We start from the raw sequence: 24669 nt of genomic DNA, 5'->3' as shown, positions 1-24669 counted from the left end.
TTTGAACAAATTCAAAAGGTTTTTCACATTTGACAGTTAATTAACACTTGTCATTCACATAACATTTCATGAAGAATTGGTCTGGGAAATAAAATGTTGAAAAAATTGCTCTACTAAGAATTTGGCTTACGGAACTTACGGTGTTCGCCGTAAGCATTGCCGGTGTTATGGTGGCGAAGGCATTGTGAATAAGAATGCGCATTTCATCTTCATTGGCGGATTCCACTGCGTAGACTTCATTCTTGACATGACCTCTCAAGAAAAAATCAAGTAGAGTGATGTCAGGTGAACGCGCAGGCCACGGTACTGGGACACCACGTCTGATCCAAGTGCCCAATCGCTGATTTAAGTATTACCGGCATCCAATTGAGTAATGGGCGGGAGCCCCGTCGTGCTGGAACATGAGCCCTCTGTATGTGGCCAACAGTAGCTCCTCTAGCATTTCCTCCAAATTGAGTTGCAGAAAATTTTATCAGTTAGTGGCCATATAAGCTCGTGGCAAAAAGAATGGCCCCAAAACGCGATCGTCAATCATTCCCGCCCAAACTTTCGCTACACCGGTAGCGATTAAACGTTCAGCACCGGCTGAAAGCTGGAGTCTTTGGATGCCCGAGGGAAAAATGTGCATTGTGGCAATTAAATAGCCCTGATCTTGTGAAGGACGCTTCGTCCGTCCAAAAAATTTTGTTTTTAAAGTCGCTATCGAATGCCGTCTTGTCTGTGTACCACTCGGAAAATTGTACATTGTAGTAAAATGTCTGGATAAGATAGAGAAAAGACCCCGAAATGGTGCAAGCCGCCCTAAGCTGGTGCGCAAGCATCAGCATTGCGAACGAGGAGTTCCATCTAGTAGGTACTTTCTGGATCAATCTTAGGTACGCTACCGGTCTGCTCTTGGTATTTTTTAAGCTTTTCCCAGGCGACGTTGCTCTCCTTGAAATTTCGGACGATCATTTTTACCTTGCTTAAAATGTCGGTAAAATCTTTGTCTTTGTTAACTACTTCGATAACTTATCCGAATATGAGTTCCCCAGTGTCGTCCAGGCACAACACAATCAACAAAACACAGAAACAATCGAACAGGTACCTTGTCTGCCGCCGCGCTGCTGGTAGGTACTCTGTAGGACGCCGCCGGCCGGTAGTTAGGGCTTCGCCCGGTGCCTTCGGTGATTCACTTGAGTCACTAACGTCAAGCACAGTATGGTGGAGGCCTCACACACAAAACATTTCCAAAAAGTCACCAAATTTCACATTTCCGTTGGAGCACACAATAAGCGTGGCACTCGCGATGCCGGTCCAAACGCGAGAGAACGCGTTGCGTAGTTTTCGTTCGTTTGCCGTCGTGGAGCGCGGCGCTGCTGTAGTAGCGCGCGCTCGCCGTGTAAGTTTTGGCGGGACGGAGTTGGCGGCAGATTTAAATAGGTTCCGCGCAATCGTACCGTGCTCATTGAAAGCATGTGTACCTGAACAGTCTTTTAGTGCGTCATTTACCACTAAATTTAGGGTATGTGTGTAACATGAGAAATGCTGCCAACCAAGTTCTTTTTCTAAAGCACTTTTGATATTTGCCCCCAATCGTCAAATACCTTTTAATACACGCGGAAGATATTTGTCTATGTGACTTCAATCAATGGAACGCAATCCATTAGAACAAACTTAAGTTCAAATCCCTCTTCTTTGATGTAATGGCCAGTAACTGCCATCATTGAGTCATGACATACAGATGACCAATTATTCACTGTTATGCATATGGACTGCACTTCTTGGCTTATTATTGCGTATAAGTGACAGTTTTCTTAAAAAAATCTTTGTGTGGACTGTTCACCGTCAAATTGGTTTTTAAGGTTTTCCCTCTTGCCTGTCTAGTGCATCTGCATTGAGATAACTAGTATATTGTATGTTATAGTATGCTAACAGATATTTAAATTATGTCTTATGTTATACACCAGCTGTATCACTAACGCATCTTTGAAAAGAATCACAAGCATAGTATTAAGCGATAAGTATTTGCTGCGCTGGAGCTACTGATATTTAATTAACTATTTTATTTATTTAACATTTAATACCATGTAAACAGATATTTAAATTATGTCGGCCCTGTGGGTTGGCATAAAGTTAGTTGGCATGAAGCACTCGGGGGACCGTTTGGCAATCCAGAAAGCTCGATTAATTATTTATTTATGATCTATAAAAAACACTTAAATATGTTATTTATTGCACTAAAAATCTGAAATTTAAAACTAAGGTGTCTAAAATCTAGATGCAGCTCGCCGCGGCGACCGATTTGCGAAAAACTGAAAATTTACTATTTTATAAAAAAATATTTTTTGGTGTGCAGACTGCTAGGCCTAAAATTTTTCTAATTAGTCATACGGTTAGGCTGAGCTAGCGCGCACAAAATAGCAGTTGCAGATTTTTAAAATATTGCTTTTGTAAAAAGTTATTACGGTGCAAAAATTGAAATTTTAAAATCAATTTACTCTAAATGTCTGTAATGTGGGGACCAAGGAGATGGAATGAAAGATGTTAATTGGTAGACGATCGGTTTAATACTAGTCTCAAAATTACTTACAGTTAACTTATAAGTATAAATGCCTTGCACTAAGTCAGTACTGAGGAGAAGTGCGTCATACACTACATGTCTAAATATCGTGTGTTACATGATCTCCACGTGCGAGTCTTTTTTTGCCCTTCACCGCCAAACCGCTGAAGTTTCAGCAGTTTTGATGTCGCCAGATGGGTAGGGGACAATCACACCAACCCGGAAAATTTTGTTGCTCGCCGATTCTTCGTCGGATGCGCCTTCCAGAGGCGTTTTAGTGAGTTTTTAAACATAACCTCTAAAAAACATGGTTTTTAGGGTTTTACTTGTAGGTCGGTGCACTTTGACTTTTGCACTTCGCTGTCCCGGGTGGAGGCAAAAATTACACGTCTTTTGATCCCAAAGATTTTCGACTGGATTAAGATTTAGGGATCGTGAAAGCCAACGCACTGTGCGAATGGCAGGCTGTGCCTGGAGCCATCCCTGCACCACACACGGATTGGACGATTATCTTGCATGAATATAAATTCCGGCACTTCGGTCTCCGGATGACACCAATCGCACAGTGGGGTGTAGTAACGGGATCGTGTAGATGAATAAATGTTGTCTTGATTATAGTCGTGTAATAATTGGATTAAAAAGTGCATTACAAAATATTATATTCTAACTTAAACTACGTCACACGCTGAGGTCGTGTATGTCATCGACCTACATGCATTCATGCGGTGTACACTAAACTATGCTATTATATTCTTATAATTACTTACATACTATATTACAAGGGATCATCGTCTCCTGGAGGAGCTCGAGGTAAGACTGCCCGTGCCCAGTGGTTCTGCCAGATATTTCTACGAGCTCCCCGGGTCCAGCGGTACTCATCCATTCCCACATGTTTACGCATATTCTGCCTGAGTTATTGTTGGAATACACATTACGCGGCTCATAGCGAGTGTTGTCAACACGCCATAAATGCCGACGTCCTATTTGGTTTGATTTAAAACTTTTTTCGTCGGCAAATATAGCTTGCGAGAAATCAAAGTCCCTGTATTCTCGCGCGAATTGGACTCTCATCGCCTTATTTTCTTCACTTAGTATTATTTTCCTCGCAGGTTTCCTATGGTGCACCCTGGCTCAGTGCAGATCCTCACATTTTTAAGGAGCATTCAAATTCTTCCGTAAATACTCTCGTGGGTGTAATAATTTTACCATCCCACAGACCATATAAACTTTTTGGATGGATGGGTCCAAAACTCTACCAAGTAGCCACTTCGCTGGAGGCAATCTTTCATCTTTATTATTATGTATTAGCTTAAGTTATAATAAGGTTATTAGCTTGTTCTATATCTGATGAGCTGTTTCGCAGTTTTGTACTTGTAGCATCACATTTGGGGATAATCTGGTTACAATCACACCTTGCGCCATTGCGTCTAGCTTTTGCCAATCAGAATAATATGCTTATATGTCCTCTGTTGTGTGGGGGCATGGACGTGAGCCATCCACTACGTCGTAAGCACATAACGCCTTCAGGATTACAACTTGGAATTTCCAGCTTGTCCAATTTCAGCTCCTAGGCTCAGCCCTTTGGCTATTTGAAGTAATTGTAGTACAAAATGAGTCAGCGTGAATTTTTACCATGCCGCCAATACCGGTGTTTTAAGAAGAACCTTTTACTTTTGAAATTATTTATTTGCACCGTAATGAACAGAGACAATTTACATAGAAGTAGGCCATATTGCTAGTCATTGCTACCAACCTCATAATATTGATATTACTACCAACATAAAATTCTGAATGTTGCTATTTTCAAAAATTAACACAATGTCATTTACAGCTATATTTTCTTGAACTCCAGTTCATTTATGTCTGTTTTTGTAAGGTCCTCTTGACTCCAGCGTTTACAAAACTATTGTAACTTTTGTTGTAAATAAGGTTTCTTTCTTTTTAATTTCTGTTAAATCCTCATCTGGTGTTAAGATAGGCGTCTCGCCAAATAAAAAATGACCTGGTCCATGTCATGTACCATTAAACGCGGTCAATGGACGTGAGCTCAAGCAAAATTGTACCGTTTAGGCGCGATTGGTCCAATTCGCAATTGGTCCAAAATCGTGAAACAAATTCGCGATTTGTCCAATTCGCTATTGGTCCAATTCTTTAAAGACTTAATATTAGCTTCCCACAATCTGTACTTACTAAACTTGCCATAACAACGCTTGAATCATCATTTTCTTGATTTCGATTCCCTGCACCATCACAAGTCCCCATTTTGACAGCACAGCACTTCGAGTCCAATATTAAAAGGCAAATGCTAAGAAAAAGCGACCAATATCTGCCGGTTGAAATAAAATAAATAGAAATAGCAGTAGTAGGTAAGTTGTTGATTCAGGAACAGTTCTCTGATTTTACCACGCATTTTTGTATGGTGTATATTATTCGATAAGTGGGTGTTTTCTGTGTATAATAAGTATGTATGTATGTATTTACAAAAAAAAAGTATGTAAGTATGTTTATATCTGTTGTCTAGTACCCATAGTACAAGCTTTGCTTAGTTTGGGACTAAACGCGCAGTGTAAAATGTCCAAGTGTTGAAATACTCCAGGATATGTATTGAAACCACGTACTTTGAACTCAATATTCTTATTTCGAATAATCACATTTTACAATCGCATCAAAACGTAATCCACCATCGTATGCTCGAGCGTCAGTGTCGTCATCCACGTATTTACTTTTCCCACTAATTTTGGGGTTGCCCGCTCGAACATGCGATTTACAAAGCAAATAAGATTTACAGAATAATTATATCACATTTAATGCTAACACAAGGAAAGGAAAGGATAAGTATTTTCTTCAGCAGGATACAGAGTTTATTTTCACTGGATACAGAGGATGTAGAAGTCTGTATGACAATGCACTTGATCACGATTTTGAACTTTGGTTCCTGTACATCATCTATGCCTGCACCAGATTTGTGCAACTGTTCAACCTTCTTTTTTCCCGAAAATAATGAGAGTTTAAATTTTTTTACTTTCTTTCTACTTCGTCTTTATCAATGTCAAATACACTTGCAATTATGTTCAATGCGTTCGTTCGTTTTTTCCTATTCTCATAGTCTGCATTTCAGGAATTCCGTAATATGTTATTTTCATGAAATTTTTCAATTAATAGCAACACAGTTTCGTCATCCCAATGAAACGAAATTTGATTAATTCCTGCCACCAGCACTGTGTGTAGGAGCCTTATGAATGGGTGGGTATACAAAATTGTAATTGTTCAAGATTTAATTGGATTTATTAAAACAATGTTGACCGGCAAAAATAGTCCATGTTTATTTTGATTACCACAAACAGTATAGACTTTTTTTTAATCATAGAAATTATTGGCATAGGTGATGTGCTGCTGATATCTAGACATACAAATAGATACTACAATACTAATAGTAATGACAAGCATAGAAATATAAGTTAGACTGACCAGTCTCCAAAAGCAGCGCCTATGCATAGATATGATGAGTGCACCAAGCATAATTAATTGAAATAATTGTCAATTATTAAATTTTGTTTGGCTCGTGCCTGATTAAAAAAAAATCTTGAAGTTTCACCATCTCTAGATGGTGGTTGTTGTGGAATAAAATCCGAGATCCTCATCCGGAGGCATGCCAGGATCAGGGACATTGTGTGCAATGCCCATATTGTGCAGTACACAACATGCATTGATTATTTTGGTTGCCTTATTTGGCTTGTAATGTAACTCTCTCTTTATGGAGGCACCTAAATCTCCCTTTAAGTACTCCATTGCATCTTTCAATTAAAGAACGTGCTTTTCTTAAAGCCTCCGAATATCTGTATTTTGCAGATCCATCTTCGGCATGTAAAATTGGCGTCAGACACCAAGGTCGTAGAGCATATCCACTATCTCCTGAAATAAATTGTCTTTAGCCTTTTAAAGGGTACGTGGCTTAATGAAACTCACGTAATCACTTTATAAAATATATTGTAAAATATCGTATTTTACTCCTTGACGTAGACTATACTCGGCGCAAAGAGTTACCGCTTACCGCTACACCATTAAAACATAAAGAAGAAAAGTATGCTCTATGGGAGCTACCCACGGAGTCCCGTACATCAAAAGCCATCAATCAAGCAATTACATTCAACACGCCCCTTCAAAAATTAATTCTTACCTTTATCTGGTAACTAAAGCATACATTCTTAAACAATGTACTAATGTAATAAGGTTAAGTATAACATTATGTACATTTGCATAAATAAATATGTTAATCAATAAACGGAACGTATAAACTTCGAAGTGTGTTCTGGGAGAAATTACATAATCATGGTCCAACATTAATATTTGTTGCAGAGGATTAGGAAAAACCCAGAAAAACCTAATCAGACCACTTTATTAAATAACTAACTCAATAACCTTGGAGCTTAAATATCAACAAAACAAAAATTATATCATAAAATAATAAATGTATGTATTCCAAACCAATTTCGCTTCGCATAACTTTAAAAGTGACGGCTGGTAATGGTTTTGTTAGTACATCCGCCAGCTGCTGACCTGTAGGAACATAAACCAATTTAAATATTATTTTCTATTTGTTCCCTTGAAAAATAGTATTTTATATCTATATGCTTTGTTCTCTTGTGATGAATGGGATTATTAGCAATGCTAATGCAGCCATGAATTCGAGCCATTGAGCTTGTAAAAACTCGATGTCTCTCTGACGTATTCTTTCTCTCTCCAATTCATAATAACGCCTCTCACCCTCTATGAAGTATTCACTAGTTCTATCCGCCTTAGTGACCACCTTCTTCTTCTTTGACGGTGCCAACGGTGGTGCCGATTTTGAAGGTGCCTCCCTCGTAGGCTCTTGACTCGTGCCCGGAGTATTCCAAGTTTCGTCTGTATTAAATAGAATAAAAATTACTTAAGAACACTACAATTTATGCAATGAAAGCATATTTGCTGTTAGATTCATTGCATTGCAAGTTCTAGGGTATAGTGTAGGTCTCCTTAGCGTGGGAGGTCCGGCAAAGGCTGGGCCATGCGTGGGTCTGGAATTGGAATCGCAAGCAACTGGCGTCGTACCACTAATACGCAGAGGGTGCATCGCAAGTTTTTAGTGGGTATACTTGTCGGTTGGCAGCCGCTATTGCTGCCACCTGACAAGGTAGTCCCACATAACTCGCCGCCTCTCCCGGGGCGGTGAGTATACATACAAAAAGTATTTTGTAAAAATGGTGTAATTAAAAGCCAATTTGAACAATCAAAGATTTAATATGTAAGGCTTATAGATTTATACAAACAAAAATAGCGTCATCGATTGCGTCATCTTCGACTTCGACTACTTCTAATGACGTTGAAGCTGATGGTTCCAATGCAGAAGTGGATGATGTTGAAGCATAAACCAATTTAATTTTTTCCTGCTCAAAAAAAGGTACTTTATCTTTCTATCACTATCACATTTTGACAGATGACATGATAATTTTCGGGGTGCCATGTTAGCACCGGTAGATGAAGCGATACAGAGACGTCAAAATCGATAAAACGCCGCCAAAATCGATAAAACGCCGCGATAACAGTAGCCCTGCAGATCACAGATTTTCCCGATGTTTTCTTCAGTCATAGACGTAGACGTCGTAGGCCTGCCGGATATTCAATACTCTTGTCGTCCGCGTTAAAATTCTGCATCCCAATTTTTCAAAATCTTATACGATGGAGCAGATTCCTACAATGTTGTTAACATATCTTCGACAATTCGTGAATCTCGTTTAGAGTTAATTTTTTTAAACAGGTATTTGATGACCTCACGTTGCTCAATTTTCTCCATTCTTTAAAAACGTAGCGGTTTTGTGTAGTCAATCCAGATGACGCTTTTTCAAGAATATTAACCAGAAGTCTGCAGTTTTTCGTCAAGCTCTCTCATATTTTGTCTGCTGTATTCCGCTGCTCTGCGTATTTCCACTGCTGTGTCGAGATTTAACTCCTTTTCTCTTAATAACCTTTCTTTAACATTCGAATCTCTCAAGCCTATAACTAACATGTCTCGAACCATTCCTCTTCTTTAAAATTACAACATTTTGCTGCTGTTTTCAACCTCATCACAAATCTGTCCACCGGCTCCTCCAGCTCCTGTTTGTTTCAGCTCATATTGACAACTTTCAAAAGCTGCCTGTATTTTCTCCATCCATCAGCATCTTCTATTTTATAGCAGGGATGTTATGGATATCCGTAACCGTGACCGATTCAAAAGTGTCGGATGTTTTTCTCTGGGCTGTCATCAGCCTGTTTTACCAATAGCCATCTTGTATCAGTTTTTTTTATTCGATGGCCAATGGACAAAGTTCTAGGCCAGGAGAGATACAAAAAAAAAATCAACCGAGCTGTCACTTGTCTGTCACAAAAGCCGCGCTTGTCGTTGTTTGTTCGATTTGTTGTTGATGTACGATCTTTGAGTACGATTTTTTAATTTGTGAATATAATAGGCTAGTTGCCTAAAAAAATTTTTTTAGTCCGTAATGTTTAATATAAAAAATATTGGACACGTATAATTTTATTTGTCAATCTAACAAATAGTTATGGTGCGTTGAAGTTGCGCACGACGTCACAACGTGCGGCATTTTTAAGCAAGCGTTGACGTCACGGGCCTCTTCTTATGAACTTTGGGGCGCTTTATCTCTTTAAATTTTCATTAGTTTGAAAAAGTGAAAAATACGAGTAGAGTATTTTTTGATAAGTTAACTGACGGACTAATTAAAACTCTTGCTTTTTGACCCAGGCAACATCCCCATTGTGGGTGTACAGTTGTACAAAGCAAACGCAAACTAAAATGCGTCTTACGTCAAGCATAATATGGTGGTGTTGGTTTTGCAAAATGCAAAAATTGTGGCAAAACGTTTTCTCGCAAAGGAGGTGGCACCACCTCCTTAAAAATACACTTAAAGTCGAAACACATACTCGAATATCAACAGCTGTTGTCACTCGGAAAAAAACGAAAGCAAGTACAAAAACGCCAAGAACCACCAAGTTTAACAACTTTACAACAATGCAAGAAACAGCTTTGGGTATTATTAGTTATAAGTCCTTCTCATTTCATTGGCCGCATTATTTATCCTGTCTCTCAATACTTCAACTGACGAAATTGGGTTGGTCTCACTGTACACGAGAATCTTCATGTGCCCCCACACATAAAAATCCATGGGGGTTAGGTCTGAACTTCCGGCTGGCCAGGGTAAAGGCCCACCTTGTCCGATCCATTTGTTCGGATAATTTGTGTCCATCCATTCTCTGACACTTCTTCTGAAATGTGCAGGGCAGCCATCATGCTGAAATCACATGTCTCGAATCAGATTAAGTGGCAAATCGGGAGAAGTAACAGAATGGATGGACACAAATTATCCGAACAAATCGATTGAATGATTTTCTGTGAACTGATGTTGCTTCCTGGTAGTTTCAATTTGCAGCTGTACAAGTTACAATCGGGCTGCACTTAATTTATCCAGTCTGCCAGTTACACTTGCTTAGAAAACTTTATCTATTTTTATTACATTTGACACCTTTGTTTTTAGATCCTTTGGATGCCAATTTACCCATTTGTTTTCTGAAAGCATGTCGATGAGATAACAGCCGAAAATTCGAAAATCCGTTCCGTAGGGCCGCGCGGTCATGTTGTCGACCATCCCCGATCGCATCCAAAAAAAAGGAGAACAACCAAAAAAATAAAGACTTGTACATTGGTAGGTTTTTGATATATTATATTACGCATAAATAGGAATATTATGAGGTATAAAATGAGAAACGAACCTAGCAGGATAAGTCTTAAATAGTGATTAATAATAATAATAAATTAATCGATGATACCGTAAAAGGAACGCTAAAAGTGAATTTTTTCAAATTGTTTTAATTAAAAAAGGTTTAAATTTTATTTAAAAAATTGAATTTATCAATAATTCGTATAAAAGTTGTCCAAAACTGAGCCGTCCCAGCAGCAGGAAGGCGCTACTATCAATACTGAACTATTAGCTCCGATTTTTGCCTCGTTGGACAGCCATATAATTATGATGACATTTACAGCAAGGTGCTACTAACAACTGGGTTAGTAATCCAATTTTTGCGACTTGACGTTTTAGAAATTGTTTGACTGTATTTTGAATTTTTCACTTCTTCTTCAATATTTTCTTCTGTAATATTTACTTGTAATAGTTCCCTAGTTTCCTTTTTTTTGCGGTAATACGCTCTCGAATTTTCGCGTCATTTCTGCCTTTGTTTTATTTGTTCGTCTATACTTGTTATTTTAATATGACTGATTCAAATTGTATTCATTTTCTATTCCATCGTCGGATTGTGAATCAGTATGACTTTCTTCGTCAGATTCATTATCAGGCACTTTTACATGTCCCAACATAACTTTATCCTACCACTGCTTCTGAACTATTGTGGGTTAGTACTGAGAAGAAGCAGCGTTTGTAATCGTTATCGAGCGCTTATCTGTAGTTGTGCCGGTCCCTCCACAATCTTTCCACCAACCCTCGTGAAGTGGCCCCATCTCCAACATAGACTGGCTGCGCTGGTTGTCTTCTGCCGTCCCTTCTCAAATCATACCCGTCCAGTGTGGGAACTTTAATGCGTGCACGGTTGCAGATGTTGTGCAATACGATACACGCATTGACAATTTTCCCAGCTTTGACTGGATCATAGTGGAGAGTTCGGTGCGCTAGAAGACAGTGCCACCTAGCCTTCAATACTCCAATGCACCGTTCTACAGTGTTGCGGGTGCTACAGTGAAGATCTGTGTAGTGTACTTCTGGAGAATCCGGAGCTGCTTGCAGAATAGGAGTCATCAGCCACTCCCGCTGGGCGTATCCAATATCCAGAATCCTCTATAAGGTAAAAATAAGTTACTTAGGTATGCTGCACGATAAAGGCATAGCACAATTCTAGTAGAAAATCAGTCTTAGAACATAAAAGGTGAAATATTATTCCATGTATTACCTAATAGCCAGCACACTTCACCGGCTTCAGTCAGACTTCGCATGTGAGCCTCCAAAGCGCTCCTATTCCACACATGCGAGTCATGGCTGGCACCTCCATAAGAGGCATCCACATGAAGTACATTGAGATCTGCATCACATATCTAGAAAATTATAAAATTTAAAAAACTATAAATAACCCATCTCATTTTTCTACAATAAATAGTCAGAAGTGCCGCAGCAAACTAAGGTAGATACTAATAAAAACTTACAATCATTGCATTTAAGGAGTGGTAATGCTTCCTATTAAAGAAAGCCTCCTCATAATCATGGGGCCGTATGATGGCAATGTTTGTGCCATCAATACAGCCCACAACACCAGGGAAGCCAAAGACATCCATGAATCTGCAAAAAAAGTTGGATTATGTCCCTTTCTATTCTTGAGCCATAATAACAGCTTGAAATGAGTACCTACCCTCTCATAACCGCCATTCTCTCCTCACGGTTACCAGGGAAGGCGATGTGCCGTTAGAGAATTGCTGGTTCATTTAAGGCATCTGTGACTTCAGCCACACACTTGTGGACAGCAGTCTGGCAGAGCCTTAAATTATAATCTTTTCCAACCCGCCTCTTAGCTGCCCCCGGCGTAAAAGTCTAAGGCAGCCATGATCTATAATATTAAAAGTAACATTTAAAAAACGGACGGATTCGCTTTAAGTAATCACATTTGCAAAGAAGGTACTTACATTGAACTCCGCAGAGATCCCTGTTGATCTAAGCTAAGCCTTTGGGGCATGAACGGCGCGAGATCATCAACAAGCTGTTGAAATAACGGCAACGACAGCCTGTAATTGCTGATGAACTCCACATCCGGCATATCCCAGGACATCGATGCTCTCCGCAGCGCTTGTCTCCTCATCTGAGAGCGTCTCATGCGACGCTCACGTTCAATCATGCCCATCATGCAGGTGTGCGCTATTATATTCTAAAAAAAACACTCGGATTAACAATAAATTGTGCCGAAAAAGAACTCTTGTGGTTCACTAAATTTTATTTCCATTAACACCAAACACTCACCGCTTTATCTTTCAAAGAAAATATTATAACAATTTGCGTACGAGGACTAAGATAAAATTTACACCTCCATGAGAATTAACGTCAACGTTATCTATGTCTTAGGTAGTTTGTTATAAAAAAGTGTGCTCCTTCAAAGATAATACTTTTTTTTCTAAGTTAGTACGCATCTTTGGCAATACGAGCAAACTAGGTCGACGAAGACTGCGTTTGGAGATTTGCGATTTTTTGATGAAAGTCAAATTTGTTTGAACGGTTTTACTAATGATCTTCCTAATCAGAATGCAGTTGCTATGTACCTACCTAATACCTATGTAGAGTTGTCGAATATTCATTATTTTAGCCTCACTGAAATTTTTTTTAGTTGGTGTTAGTATGAATAGCAGAAGTTAAAAACAACAAAGGTAATTTGGTAAGGAGAAATGAAAAGCATATTGAACCCAGTAGAAGTAGTATAACTTCATAATAATTACATGCTGGACTTTCCTTTACAAAATTTATTTCTTGCAGTTTTTCATCAAGCTTTCTCATATTTTGTCTGCTGTATTCCGCTGCTCTGCATATTTCCACTGCTGTGTCGAGATTCAACTCCTTTTCTCTTAATAACCTTTCTTTAACATTCGAATCTCTCAAGCCTATAACTAACATGTCTCGAACCATTCCTCTTCTTTAAAATTACAACATTTTGCTGCTGTTTTCAACCTCATCACAAATCTGTCCACCGGCTCCTCCAGCTCCTGTTTAAGTGTTTCAGCTCATAATGACAACTTTCAAAAGCTGCCTGTATTTTCTCCATCCATCAGCATCTTCTATTTTATAGCAGGGATGTTATGGATATCCGTAACCGTGACCGATTCAAAAGTGTCGGATGTTTTTCTCTGGGCTGTCATCAGCCTGTTTTACCAATAGCCATCTTGTATCAGTTTTTTTTTATTCGATGGCCAATGGACAAAGTTCTAGGCCAGGAGAGATACAAAAAAAAAATCAACCGAGCTGTCACTTGTCTGTCACAAAAGCCGCGCTTGTCGTTGTTTGTTCGATTTTTTGTTGATGTACGATTTTTGAGTACGATTTTTTAATTTGTGAATGTGATTGTGGGTGTACAGTTGTACAAAGCAAACGCAAACTAAAATGCGTCTTACGTCAAGCATAATATGGTCATTTTTTGAAGAATTAGGTGTGGATTTTGCAAAAAGCAAAAATTGTGGCAAAACATTTTCTCGCAAAGGAGGTGGCACCACCTCCTTAAAAATACACTTAAAGTCGAAACACATAGTCGAATATCAAAAGCTGTTGTCACTCGAAAAAGCAAGTACAACAACGTCAAGAACCACCAAGTTTAACACCTTTACAACAATGCAAGAAACAGTTCTCTATAACAGAGTCATTAAATAATAAGGGTTCATGGTATGATAGTAACTAGGGATGGGCAAACGGAAAAAAATATCGATATTTATCGTATGGATATTTTTCAAATATATCGATATACAGGGTCCTTCTAAACTAGCTACATTCCTTTTAATGGGGGCATCTATACGGTACACTGAACAAGTTCACCAAATTTGAGTATGTGTTTTATAATGATTTTACAAAGTTACATTTTCTAACAAAAATAAAAATTCATTTCGTCTTACATAATGGAACATGCTGTATTTTTTACTCACACAACAAAGCTGTAGTGTATTCATTCTGCACAGGAACACGAGACACAACACACACAACGCTCACTACCACTGCACACTTTTTTGTTGTTTACACTCACGTCATAACAACTCACAGCAGTCGTCACAGCTGATAGCCGATTAGCTGATCGACTGATTGGGCGAGCTATCACTTTAATGTTGCAGGCCTACTCTCATATCGTTGTCTATCCTTATTATCTTATGTTAATCACAGTAAAACGGACTCACGATACCATCGAAAAATCAACCAGCAAAGGCCATGATTTTTAAGGCGCGTCTTAGTAAATTTATTTGCATTTCTGCATCTGTGCGTCATAGTTCACTTCACGAGCACTACAAAACGCACCTTCACACAAGAAAGCTAATCAAAAACTGAATTAAATCAAAGCGCACGCGCCGACAAATGCCGACAAGCCGCACGCCTTTTGTTGACACAAAGACGCCGACGCCGCCAAAGCAAGAGCCGAAAAGTTGGCATAAGCGTACAGTCGACGACAAAAAAGAAACTTATTTGTTTATTATTTTATCTGCTTGCTTTCGATTTCAATTGATTCGAATCTAAATTATGGTGTTGAGTATTTCATGGTAAAATATCCTATAACAGATAATAATTAAAAATTAATCGAACTTATTGTTTTGTGAAGGTAATTCAATGGCCTAGTCAATTATTTAGAAACATTAAATTAGACTATTGAAGCAAATAAAACTCTTCAATTTGTTTGTATTGATATTCCATTTATCCTAAATCAAAGTCCATTCTTAAATTAATCGTTAATGTCATCATTTCTATTACAATAGAAAAGTAGATGAGGTAGGTAGGTACCTAATTAGTTAAATAAAATTTCCGAATCATTTCCGTTCCAACTTGGTATTTATTTATGACCTATCTTATGTACCTGTGATTTAACAATAAACACAATTTTAATTTGAATAGTAAAAAAAAGTTTGTTGCATTTCTTAATTTTATTTTGGTGAGTGTACATTGCGCTAGCCGGCGGCCGGCGGCACGTGTCTAAAGGCGGCGGCAAGTTCGTTTGCTGCGCCGGCTAGTGTTGTACGATACGACACTCGAGTCTTGGAATCTTACTTATTAAAAGTTTGAAGAAAATAAAATAGCTATGAATTAAGACTGTGTGTTTATTATTTTATTGGACCGTTTTAACTTTTTGATTACGAAAATCGTCAGTCTTTAGATGGATACTTCTGATTCGATTATTTGCGTTTAATGCAATTTTATTGATATTACATTTGTATTGTGCGATTTATTTTATTTTCAATTAGGATATAACATACGGATGATGATATGAAATCACTCATTATTGCCTATTAGTATACACCAACTCAAGTTCATGTCATGATTCAGTCTAGCTTAAAGAACTTAAAATACTCGAAAGGACTCGGAAGACTCAATTATTCCCTTATTCATGTGACTAACGAGTCCTAGTCTTAAAAATAAACTCAAGTCTCAAAATAAAGACTTTAAAGACTCGAGGTTCTTACAACACTAGCGCGGTCGGCTATTGTGAGGGACGGCTGTCTTTGATACCACCGACTCCGCCACGCATAAATAAGGATGTCAACTCCAAAATTCTTTCTAATCTTAATAATAATAAAACTATCATTATTTACTTTTATAATTTTTTTTGTTTCTACGATGATTTTAATGATTATTATTTCAGTTTAAAATTGATAGTTGGTAACAATTATTTACTTATTTACTTCGGAATACTAAAGACTGCCGATAATCACAGGTAGATAATTCGATAGCGTTTAGTTTCTGCTATGATCGAGTCAATTACGAATCACATTTTTATTTAATTTGCTAAGGGGATATTAAGCGATTAAAATTAACATGAAAAATGTGCCTGCTTTATCGTAATAATAACCGTAATTCTAAATTTCATAGTCATGGTAACTATCCCATTTGTGTATGGCATAAAAATAAGTCATTGATTTCGGCAACTAACTTTTTTGCTTCGTTTCGTTGCTACGTTTGAAATGAAAGATTTTTACAAGCACAAAAGTATTTTAACGAACTTTTGAATAAACATCATTCCATTAAGGCCACTAAATAAGTACTTACCACATAAGATTTTTTTATGTTACCAAAAATAAATAAACTTTAATTTTCTGCTTAATTTAATTCCTTAAATAACTAGTAGTAGCCCTAGAATAGCTTGTGTGGCGCCCGGTCCGTCGTCCGGCGGCACTCTTGTGTTCGCGGCCAGTGGCCCAACGGCAGCACAAGCGCAATGGCGGCCATTACGTAAGCTCGTGTGCGTGCGGATTTTTGTCAGTGTAGTAGTGAATCAGCTGAACAGGGTGTTGTATTGGGTTGATAAGAAATGAAGTTGTTTCCTTAATTATCTCGGAAACTAGCCTGAATTTTTGGCTCAAACTTTGGGAACGTATTCAGTGTGACGTATACATGCTCCCATTAAACGGAACGTAGCTGATTTAGAAGGACCCTATATATCGCCCAAGAAATATCGATATTTTATGCCCAATTTGCAATTATTTATAAAAATGGCCAAAATTATCTAAATTTTAAAGAAAACACATGTCGCTGTTTCAACTCAAGTTGTAATATTTCAATTTATTTTTGAATGAGCAATTAAACATTGACAAAAAAACATTATTCAAACCAGTATTTGTCTGATATTGACATCAGGAGCACTCTTTGTTTGATGTGTTCTCCTGTAAGTCTGCTCCTATCATTTGGCACAGCCAAATTTACCACTGAAGCTACCCTTTCAGATGACACTGAAGATGCCTGACATATCAAATATTTAAGAGCAATAGCAGAGCTTTAAAAATATTAAAATATATCGATTTTGTAGAATACATTTGTCACCAACCCCTACTCTTCCCGCGGGTGTCGTAAGAGGCGACTTAGGGACTACACATCAAACAGAGAATGGGCAGCAGCGCTCTCTGAAAAACATCAATCTTTTAAACTGCGATCTCCAACCCGCCTGCCTAGCGTGGAGATTATGGCAAAACCCTCCACTATAGTGGAGGAGGCTCATAGTCCAGCAGTGGACTGTAAAGGGCTGTTGATGATGATGATGATGATCGATTTTGATATCTGAAAATAAATATCGAAAATTGATATATCGCCGGAAAAAATATCGCTAATTTATATCGATATTTTTTACCCAATCCTAATAGTAACTAATCAAAAAGAGGTAGATCAATTGGTGGCAGAAATGTTGGCTCTGCAAAATTTGCCTTTCAATTTTGTAGAGGGCCTTGGCTACAGAAATATATAATGTATAAATAAGCATGGGTATCCCTGTATATAATGTCATTTGAAAGTGGTCCGCTATTTTTTGCTTTCTTGTCTTGTCATTAGCAAGATGCAACATTTTCAGTTTGTGTTCATCTTCTGTGAACTAATGTTGCTTCCTGGTAGTTTCCATTTGCAGCTGTACAAGTTCCAATCGGGCTGCACTTAATTTATCCAGTCTGCCAGTTACACTTGCTTTGGAGACTTTATCTATTTTTATTACATTTGACACCTTTGTTTTTAGATCCTTTGGATGCCAATTTACCCATTTGTTTTCTGAAAGCACAAGTTTTAAAGCCGGGGGCAGGGAGATTCCTAGGAGGTCGTCCAGGATCAGGTTCCACAGCGCTTGGCCGCAGGCTGAGCCCTGGACGCGCCCCTTTTGCATTCCCTTCGAGGCAACTGCCCCGGCGTAGTATAGGATGACGATCCGGTCTCTGAGGTAGCTGGCGATCAGCCCAAAGATCTTCAGAGGGCAGCCGATGACCCTCAGTCGATCAAGAATGGCCGGCCATCACGCCCGATTGAACGCCGACTGAATGTCGATCGAGACCGCCACACAGGGCAGTCCAGCCCGATGGTTGTCCTTGATGTGTCCTACTGCATCGCTGAGAGCGTGCAAAGTCGACGTGTTTCTTTTTTTTCTGCTACCATTTTAGCCACAACAGGGATTTTTATTTAAGGATTTGACATTCTCTTACGAACAATTTAACTAATTTATGCTAGTTAAATAAGTGGTTCCGACGGGCGTGCCACAGCCGAGAATGGAGTTACCCGTCGGATTCGGTTCGGACCCACCGAGGCGGTAAGGGATTCCTGCTCACGGTGGGTCGGGGGTGTCAGGTTTCCGCCACACTTTGAAATCGTTTCGGCGACCCGGCATACCGCCGCTGTGATGTTAAGCACGGCGGCGTCCAGCTCGGCCGCAAAAAAGCCAGCGATTCTGTCCAGGTCTACGTCCGCCCGAGCGATAGTAATCACCAGGGCGTCCTTGAAGACCCGCCAGTCAGGTGTCGGGGATGTTTGGTATCTGCATAGAGTACTTTATATACAGGGTGGAAACGATAAGTGATCTCACTCGATTATTTCTAAACTATACTAGATATCCAAAAACTGGTTACTGATCCTGAAAGTGCTTCACGAGCTCTATCCAATGGTACCAATAATAGGTTATAAAATAAACTGGATCTATCTCAAAATTCAATGTTTCCAGCCTCCATACATTTAGTAAAACCACATTATATTAAAAACTATACAAGATATCCAAAAACTGGTTACTGATCCTGAAAGTGCTTCTCGAGTTCTATCCAACGATACCAATAATAAGTTATAAAATAAACTGGACCTATCCGAAAATTCAATGTTACCAGCTGTAAATAAGAAATTTTTGCCGGAGCAAAATAAAAAAATAGATTTTTGAATTGACAACAATTTATTGCGGGTGAGACAATAAAACTAAATAAAAAAAGAAGGGATGGGTTGTTGGGCCGTTTGGTTGGTACAGATTAAAAATACTTAAGATTAGCGCGCTACTATCCACCACTCGGCTCAACCCCCTCCGCACCCGTCGGGCGCAGCAAGCGTCTGGCACTGCGGGACAGCCGGTGCCAAACACCTCCTTCAACGGAGGAAAAAATCCGGCGACAGCCGCTATAGCAGGACACAGCGCAGAGCTCGCCACCGAGCACTGCCCAACCAAAATCTCGATCAAGTGTGGGTCCAAGTGTAGCACGTGGCAGTGGGTCCGCAAAATTACGGGGCTTTCGGATTTATTCCAGAATTCCCTTTTTTCGCTGAGGATGACGATGCGTGCCCTGCCCGTTTATTAGGGAATGGCACGGTTCAGACCTCTTGGAATCGGGACACTATGACACCACGTACACCAGAACTTCCATTCGCGAGCACGGCCAACAAAGCAAAGGGGCCACTCAAAAGTCGTCAGTCATCACCCTGTGACTCGAGGTCCGAATCCAACCCAACAACAACAAACAATAAAAAATGTTTCTTCATTTTTATTTTTTATTTCTATTTCCAATAAGTTCTATTTGAGTCAACCAGCCTCTTATTGAATAATTTCGATATGAGGACTCACAAAACTGCTCCACTGATTTAAATTTAATTAATTTATTAAACTTTTAGAAATACAAGAAACTCCACTAGCAGTATTCGGACCGTCTCCCGCGCGTTTCGTTTCACGTTTATTGTCTCACGTTCCGAATCCATGATCGATCAAGATACATTACAATATTATTTTAATATAAACATTGAGGAAAGTACTAGAGATAGCTAGAATTTAAATTAAAGAGCCTAAATATTAAGTTTTTAAAAATTTAGTGTTGAATATTTAATTTCGTTATACACTTCTTCTTTACTAAAAGAATGAAACGTAACGCATTGATCTGTCAAACGGAGACATTCGAAAAGTGAGGTTATTTATTGCTCTGTGTACCAAAACAATGTAATTAATTTTAATAGAAGTTAATCCAAATTCAGTGAATCACTAACAACGACACAATCGAGTGACAAAGGAAATACTGTACACTTTGTAAGATGTGACCTTACGGTCCGTTGGAATGTTTGTTTGTGGAAATCGGTAAGTATTTAATCTCGCCAAGAAAAAAAAGTGTTATTACACAGCTTCCATACATTTAGTACTGCCACAGTCATGGCACTCATGTCTTGATAATATTATAGCAAGTAAAGCCAAAAACCAATGTTTTCCATGAATAATTTTAAATAAGAATGCAATTTACAAGTTAATTTTAAGTGTTTATTATTTAAAATAAAAAAATTAGCACTTCTAACATTGTGTGGCTGGCATAGTGGCATACATTTAGTATGGAGGCTAAAAACATTGAATTTTCGGATGGATCCAGTTCATTCTGTAACCTATTACTGATATCGTTTGAAAGAGCTCGTGAAGCACTTTCAGGATCAGTAATCAGTTTTTCGATATCTTGTATAGTTAAGAAATAATCGAATGAGATCTCTTATCGTTTCCACCCTGTATAGGGAATAGAGACTTATCTCAGCCGTCAAAACTGGAAACGACAGCGTCGCCCTGCGACTAGCTGTTTTGGCAACTTTACGATGCCTACATGTTTGTAGGACCTCACTTTAGACTTTTTATTTTAGCATATTTTATATTCCAAATTTTAACACATGTGCAGTATGTATTATCGTACACATGTGTTAATTTGAAATATATGCCTTTTTATTAAAGGGTGTATTAATAAAACACATTTTATTAATTAAGATTTATTTATTTTTTCTTTTAAAACATTTGGGAGAATATTTCTTGGCCTTAATTTTAAATAAATCATTTTAATTAAATAACAAATTTAATATTTTATTGATTTCTTTACAATAATTATAAATAAAAAACCGGCAAGATATTTTTAAAATAAAATTTATAATATCATCTTTATGAATCTCACAAGTTTTAATTAACTCTCCAAGATTATGTTTTTCAAAATGTTCTTTTATTATTACATAATATACAGGGTTACAGGTTAAGTCGACCTATTCCCGTTAAGGGCGTGTAGTTCACAACGTCCCCTACTGATTTGACTATGAACACCCTATTATAAACCTAACTATTTTCGTAAAAACAATTTTAATTGTTTTTTTATAAAAATCCCCGATTTTTGGCTATCAGCTTAGATATTTTGAAATGTGTAAGTCTTATTATTACTATTACTTGATTTTTACAAGTAAAATAAGATGCTTTATGACCTCAGTAACCAACATTGTACGTGAAATGAATACATAAGTCCGTGTAGACGATTAAAACTTTAAAAAATAAATAAATAGTTAGAAAGTTTATTTTTCTTTAAAGAATAATAAAAAAAAAGCTATGGGCGCCTGTTTTGCAGATGTGCCTACAAATATCTACGTTTCATCAGCTATCCAACGAGGTATAATAATTTACGATTTTATCAAAAATTTGTAGAAAAAACTTAGTTTCATAGGCTACATAGGGGAGGCAAAAAAGCTAAATAAAACAATAGATGAGTAAAAGATACTAAAGGACAATGGGCAAAATGGTACCCGGCTCCAATAGATATGTGTCTAGTATCGTTTAAAAGGTCTTACCAAGATGAACAACTTTTACTATGACCACCAGCCTCAGATCTGGTTGTGTACGAAGATATACATACTTTTTTGCAGAATTGTACCCGGCTCCAATAGTTATGTTTGTAGTGTCATTTGAAAGGTCTTACCAAGACGAACAACATTTACTATGGCCACCAGCCTCAGATCTTTTTGCGTTCGAAGATAAAGATACTTTTTGTGTAACCTAAGTATCATACAGTATGAAGGGGGACGCGCTCGGGGCAGGGCACCGACGAGATGGTCGGACGCGGTGAGGAAGACGGTGGGCGGGAGTTTGCATCGTGCGGTCCACACAGCTTATGACCGCAGTCTGTGGAGAAACACTATCTGTGGTCGCGATCCTCATCAGTGAGGGACCGAGGAAGAAGAAGAAGAAGTATCATACGTGTCCATCGTATGGTACTTATATTATGCGAGGCAGGAAGGGTTTACTGCTCCAGCATCCTTCCTTAACTCTATAATTATTGATGGGGATAATTGTGAAATAAATATTTTTATTTAAAGAAGTACTACACCATTATTAATAAAAAGTTACACCTAGGAAGAGCCTTGGATTAAAATGACATTTCCAAACCAAACGACAATTTAAGCCAGAGTTCAACTAGGGTGTAACTTTTATTAATAAAGGGGTTAAAGTTTTATTACTTCTTAAGGGTTTTATTATGGGTTGCTAAAGCAAATAAACCCACAAAACCCAATAAGTCCACCCACAAGATGGACCGACGACCTCATAAAGGTAGCGGTAAGGCGCTGGATGCAGGCCGCCACCAACCGGCCATTGTGGAAATCATTGGGGGAGGCCTATGTTCAACTGGATGTCCTATGGCTAAAATTATCATGATGATGATGATGAAAGCGAATAAAGGGCTAATAGCTTGGGTAGTTCATCGTAGGTATAATCCTTTCCTTTTCAATGCTTCTTTTAGTTATATTATTAGAATGTAGTCATAATACATACTCGTATACATGGATGATTGTGTTATACTTTCATTATAATACTTAGTGGAATTACTGCTTTCAAAACGTGAATTAGAACTGGCCCCATAGCAGAAATTTTCCTACATCTAAAGGCCTTTTAAAATATATATTGGTTATGGCTATTGGAGCGGGTACCACTTTCCATACATTTGTGCCCATCATCCTTTAATAAAATTTTAAGTTCTGACATCTCATCGTATTCTAAAGTTGATGTTCAACATGCCCGCCTCTGTTTTGCACACATCTTCGCATTCTCTTTCGAAGTCCACTTTTTACTACACCAGTACTCAAAGTCCTTCGCATTTCATTTGCCGCATTAATAATTCTGTCTCTTAATACTTCTATTGATGTTATTGGGTTGGGCTCACTGTAGACGAGACTCTTCATATGCCTCCAAACATAAAAATCCATGGGGGTTAGGTCCGGACTTCTGGCTGGCCAGGGTAAAGGCCCACCTTGTCCAATCCATTTGTTCGGATAATTTGTGTCCATCCATTCTCCGACACTTCTTCTGAAATGTGCAGGGCAGCCATCATGCTGAAATCACATGTCTCGAATCAGATTAAGTGGCAAATCAGGAGAAGTAACAGAATGGATGGACACAAATTATCCGGACAAATTGATTGAATGATTTTCTGTGAACTGATGTTGCTTCCTGGTAGTTTCCATTTGCAGCTGTACAAGTTCCAATCGGGCAGCACTTAATTTATCTAGTCTATCAGTTACACTTACTTTGGAGACTTTATTTATTTTTATTACATTTGACACCTTCGTTTTTTGATCCTTTGGATGCCAATTTACCCATTTGTTTTCTGAAAGCATGTCGATGAGATAACAGCCGAGTGATGGAGAAGCCGGCTGACAAATAGCTTTCCTAGGACCTTGCCGAATACGTTGATAAAGCCGATGGGCCTGTGCGATTTGATGGAATCGGCACCCGAGGACCCAGGCTTGGGGATGATTCACCACCGCGGTCTTCCAGCTCCTGGTAAAATGACCCAGGGCCAGGTACCGGTTATAAATCGCCCCAAAGTACTCTGGGAACGTCTTGGCCGCCACCAGACAAATGTCCGATGTAAGCCCGTCCATTCCCGGAGCCTTTTTAAGTGAAATGGGCCCAGGGCCTCGAGCACCCTCGTCCATAGTGAAAGGCAGGTCGTCACGGGTACCTGGTGGGTCGTAACTGGCCCTCCTCATCGCCGCCTGGAGCGAGGTGCCCTCCGCCCCCGGGTCATCAGGATAAATGTGGCTCAGCAGAAATTCTGCCGACTCCTCCGCCGATAGAGTTGGAAGAGGTAATGAGTGAGGACGGGAGTTTGCTGGGTTAGCGCGTATCACCGGGTTAAGTGATAGCCCAGACCTTGTCGAGTGTCTGGTCCTGGCAGAACTTCCGAAAGTGTTCCGATGAGGCCCGTGCGATGGCCCGCGTGTACTCAGCTTTGCGGCGAGCGTACTCCTCGAAGAAGAGTTCGGGGGTAGACGGAGTTGTCGTCGAGTACGAGCCGAGCGCGCCTGGCCATTCTCCCGACCCGGCGGCCAAGACCAGTCAACTGGGCCTTCATGGCCGCCAGTTCGGAGGACCAGAACGGCGCCCTCGGGGGTGCCAGGTTTCCGCCACACTTTGGAATCGTTTCGGCGACCTGGCATACCGCCGCTGTGATATTAAGCACGGCGGCGTCCAGCTCGGCCGCAAAAAAGCCAGCGATTCTGTCCGGGTCTACGTCCTCCCGAGCGATAGTAATCGCCAGGGCGTCCTTGAAGACCCGCCAGTCAGGTGTCGGGGATGTTTGGTATCTGTACGTTGATTGACGTGGTGGCGGAGGCACATAGCTAGAGCAGGTCCACAGTTTACACAGGTGGGAGCCAGGTCGGCCCTGTCGCAGTTGCTAGCCGTGTGCCCCGAGGCAGCGCAGTGCTCGCAGGTGGAATCGCGGGCCGGGCAGCGCGCCTGGGTGTGTCCGAAGTCCATGCACCGGCGGCACAAAATAGAATGAATGTACCATCATCATCAACAACAGA

At 39.3% G+C, this 24669-nt stretch overlaps 1 protein-coding gene across 1 annotated transcript; it reads right to left on the bottom strand.

Annotated features, from left to right (window-relative positions):
- Positions 1-10392: 10392 nt before the first annotated feature.
- Positions 10393-12499, bottom strand: LOC135082796 (putative nuclease HARBI1). The gene is made up of 5 exons (XM_063977557.1): positions 12258-12499; positions 11987-12181; positions 11784-11916; positions 11534-11675; positions 10393-11421 (listed from the first exon to the last, which is right to left on the bottom strand). Exons 2-5 carry the CDS (start codon positions 12001-12003, stop codon positions 11318-11320), a joined length of 396 nt encoding a protein of 131 aa, XP_063833627.1. The 5' UTR covers positions 12004-12181; positions 12258-12499; the 3' UTR covers positions 10393-11317.
- Positions 12500-24669: the final 12170 nt, after the last annotated feature.

This window comes from Ostrinia nubilalis, chromosome 22 (assembly GCF_963855985.1).
Source record: "Ostrinia nubilalis chromosome 22, ilOstNubi1.1, whole genome shotgun sequence".
Classification (NCBI taxonomy): Eukaryota; Metazoa; Arthropoda; class Insecta; order Lepidoptera; family Crambidae; genus Ostrinia; species Ostrinia nubilalis.
This window is presented reverse-complemented; position numbering and strand designations above follow the sequence as displayed.

What these genes read in the sequence shown, in the direction of transcription:
- LOC135082796 (XM_063977557.1), bottom strand. An exon ending in ACTCCTTAAATGCAATGATT is followed by an intron (nt 11,676 to 11,783) that starts GTAAGTTTTTAT and finishes ATAATTTTCTAG; the next exon opens with ATATGTGATGCAGATCTCAA. An exon ending in TGAAGTGTGCTGGCTATTAG is followed by an intron (nt 11,422 to 11,533) that starts GTAATACATGGA and finishes TTTACCTTATAG; the next exon opens with AGGATTCTGGATATTGGATA.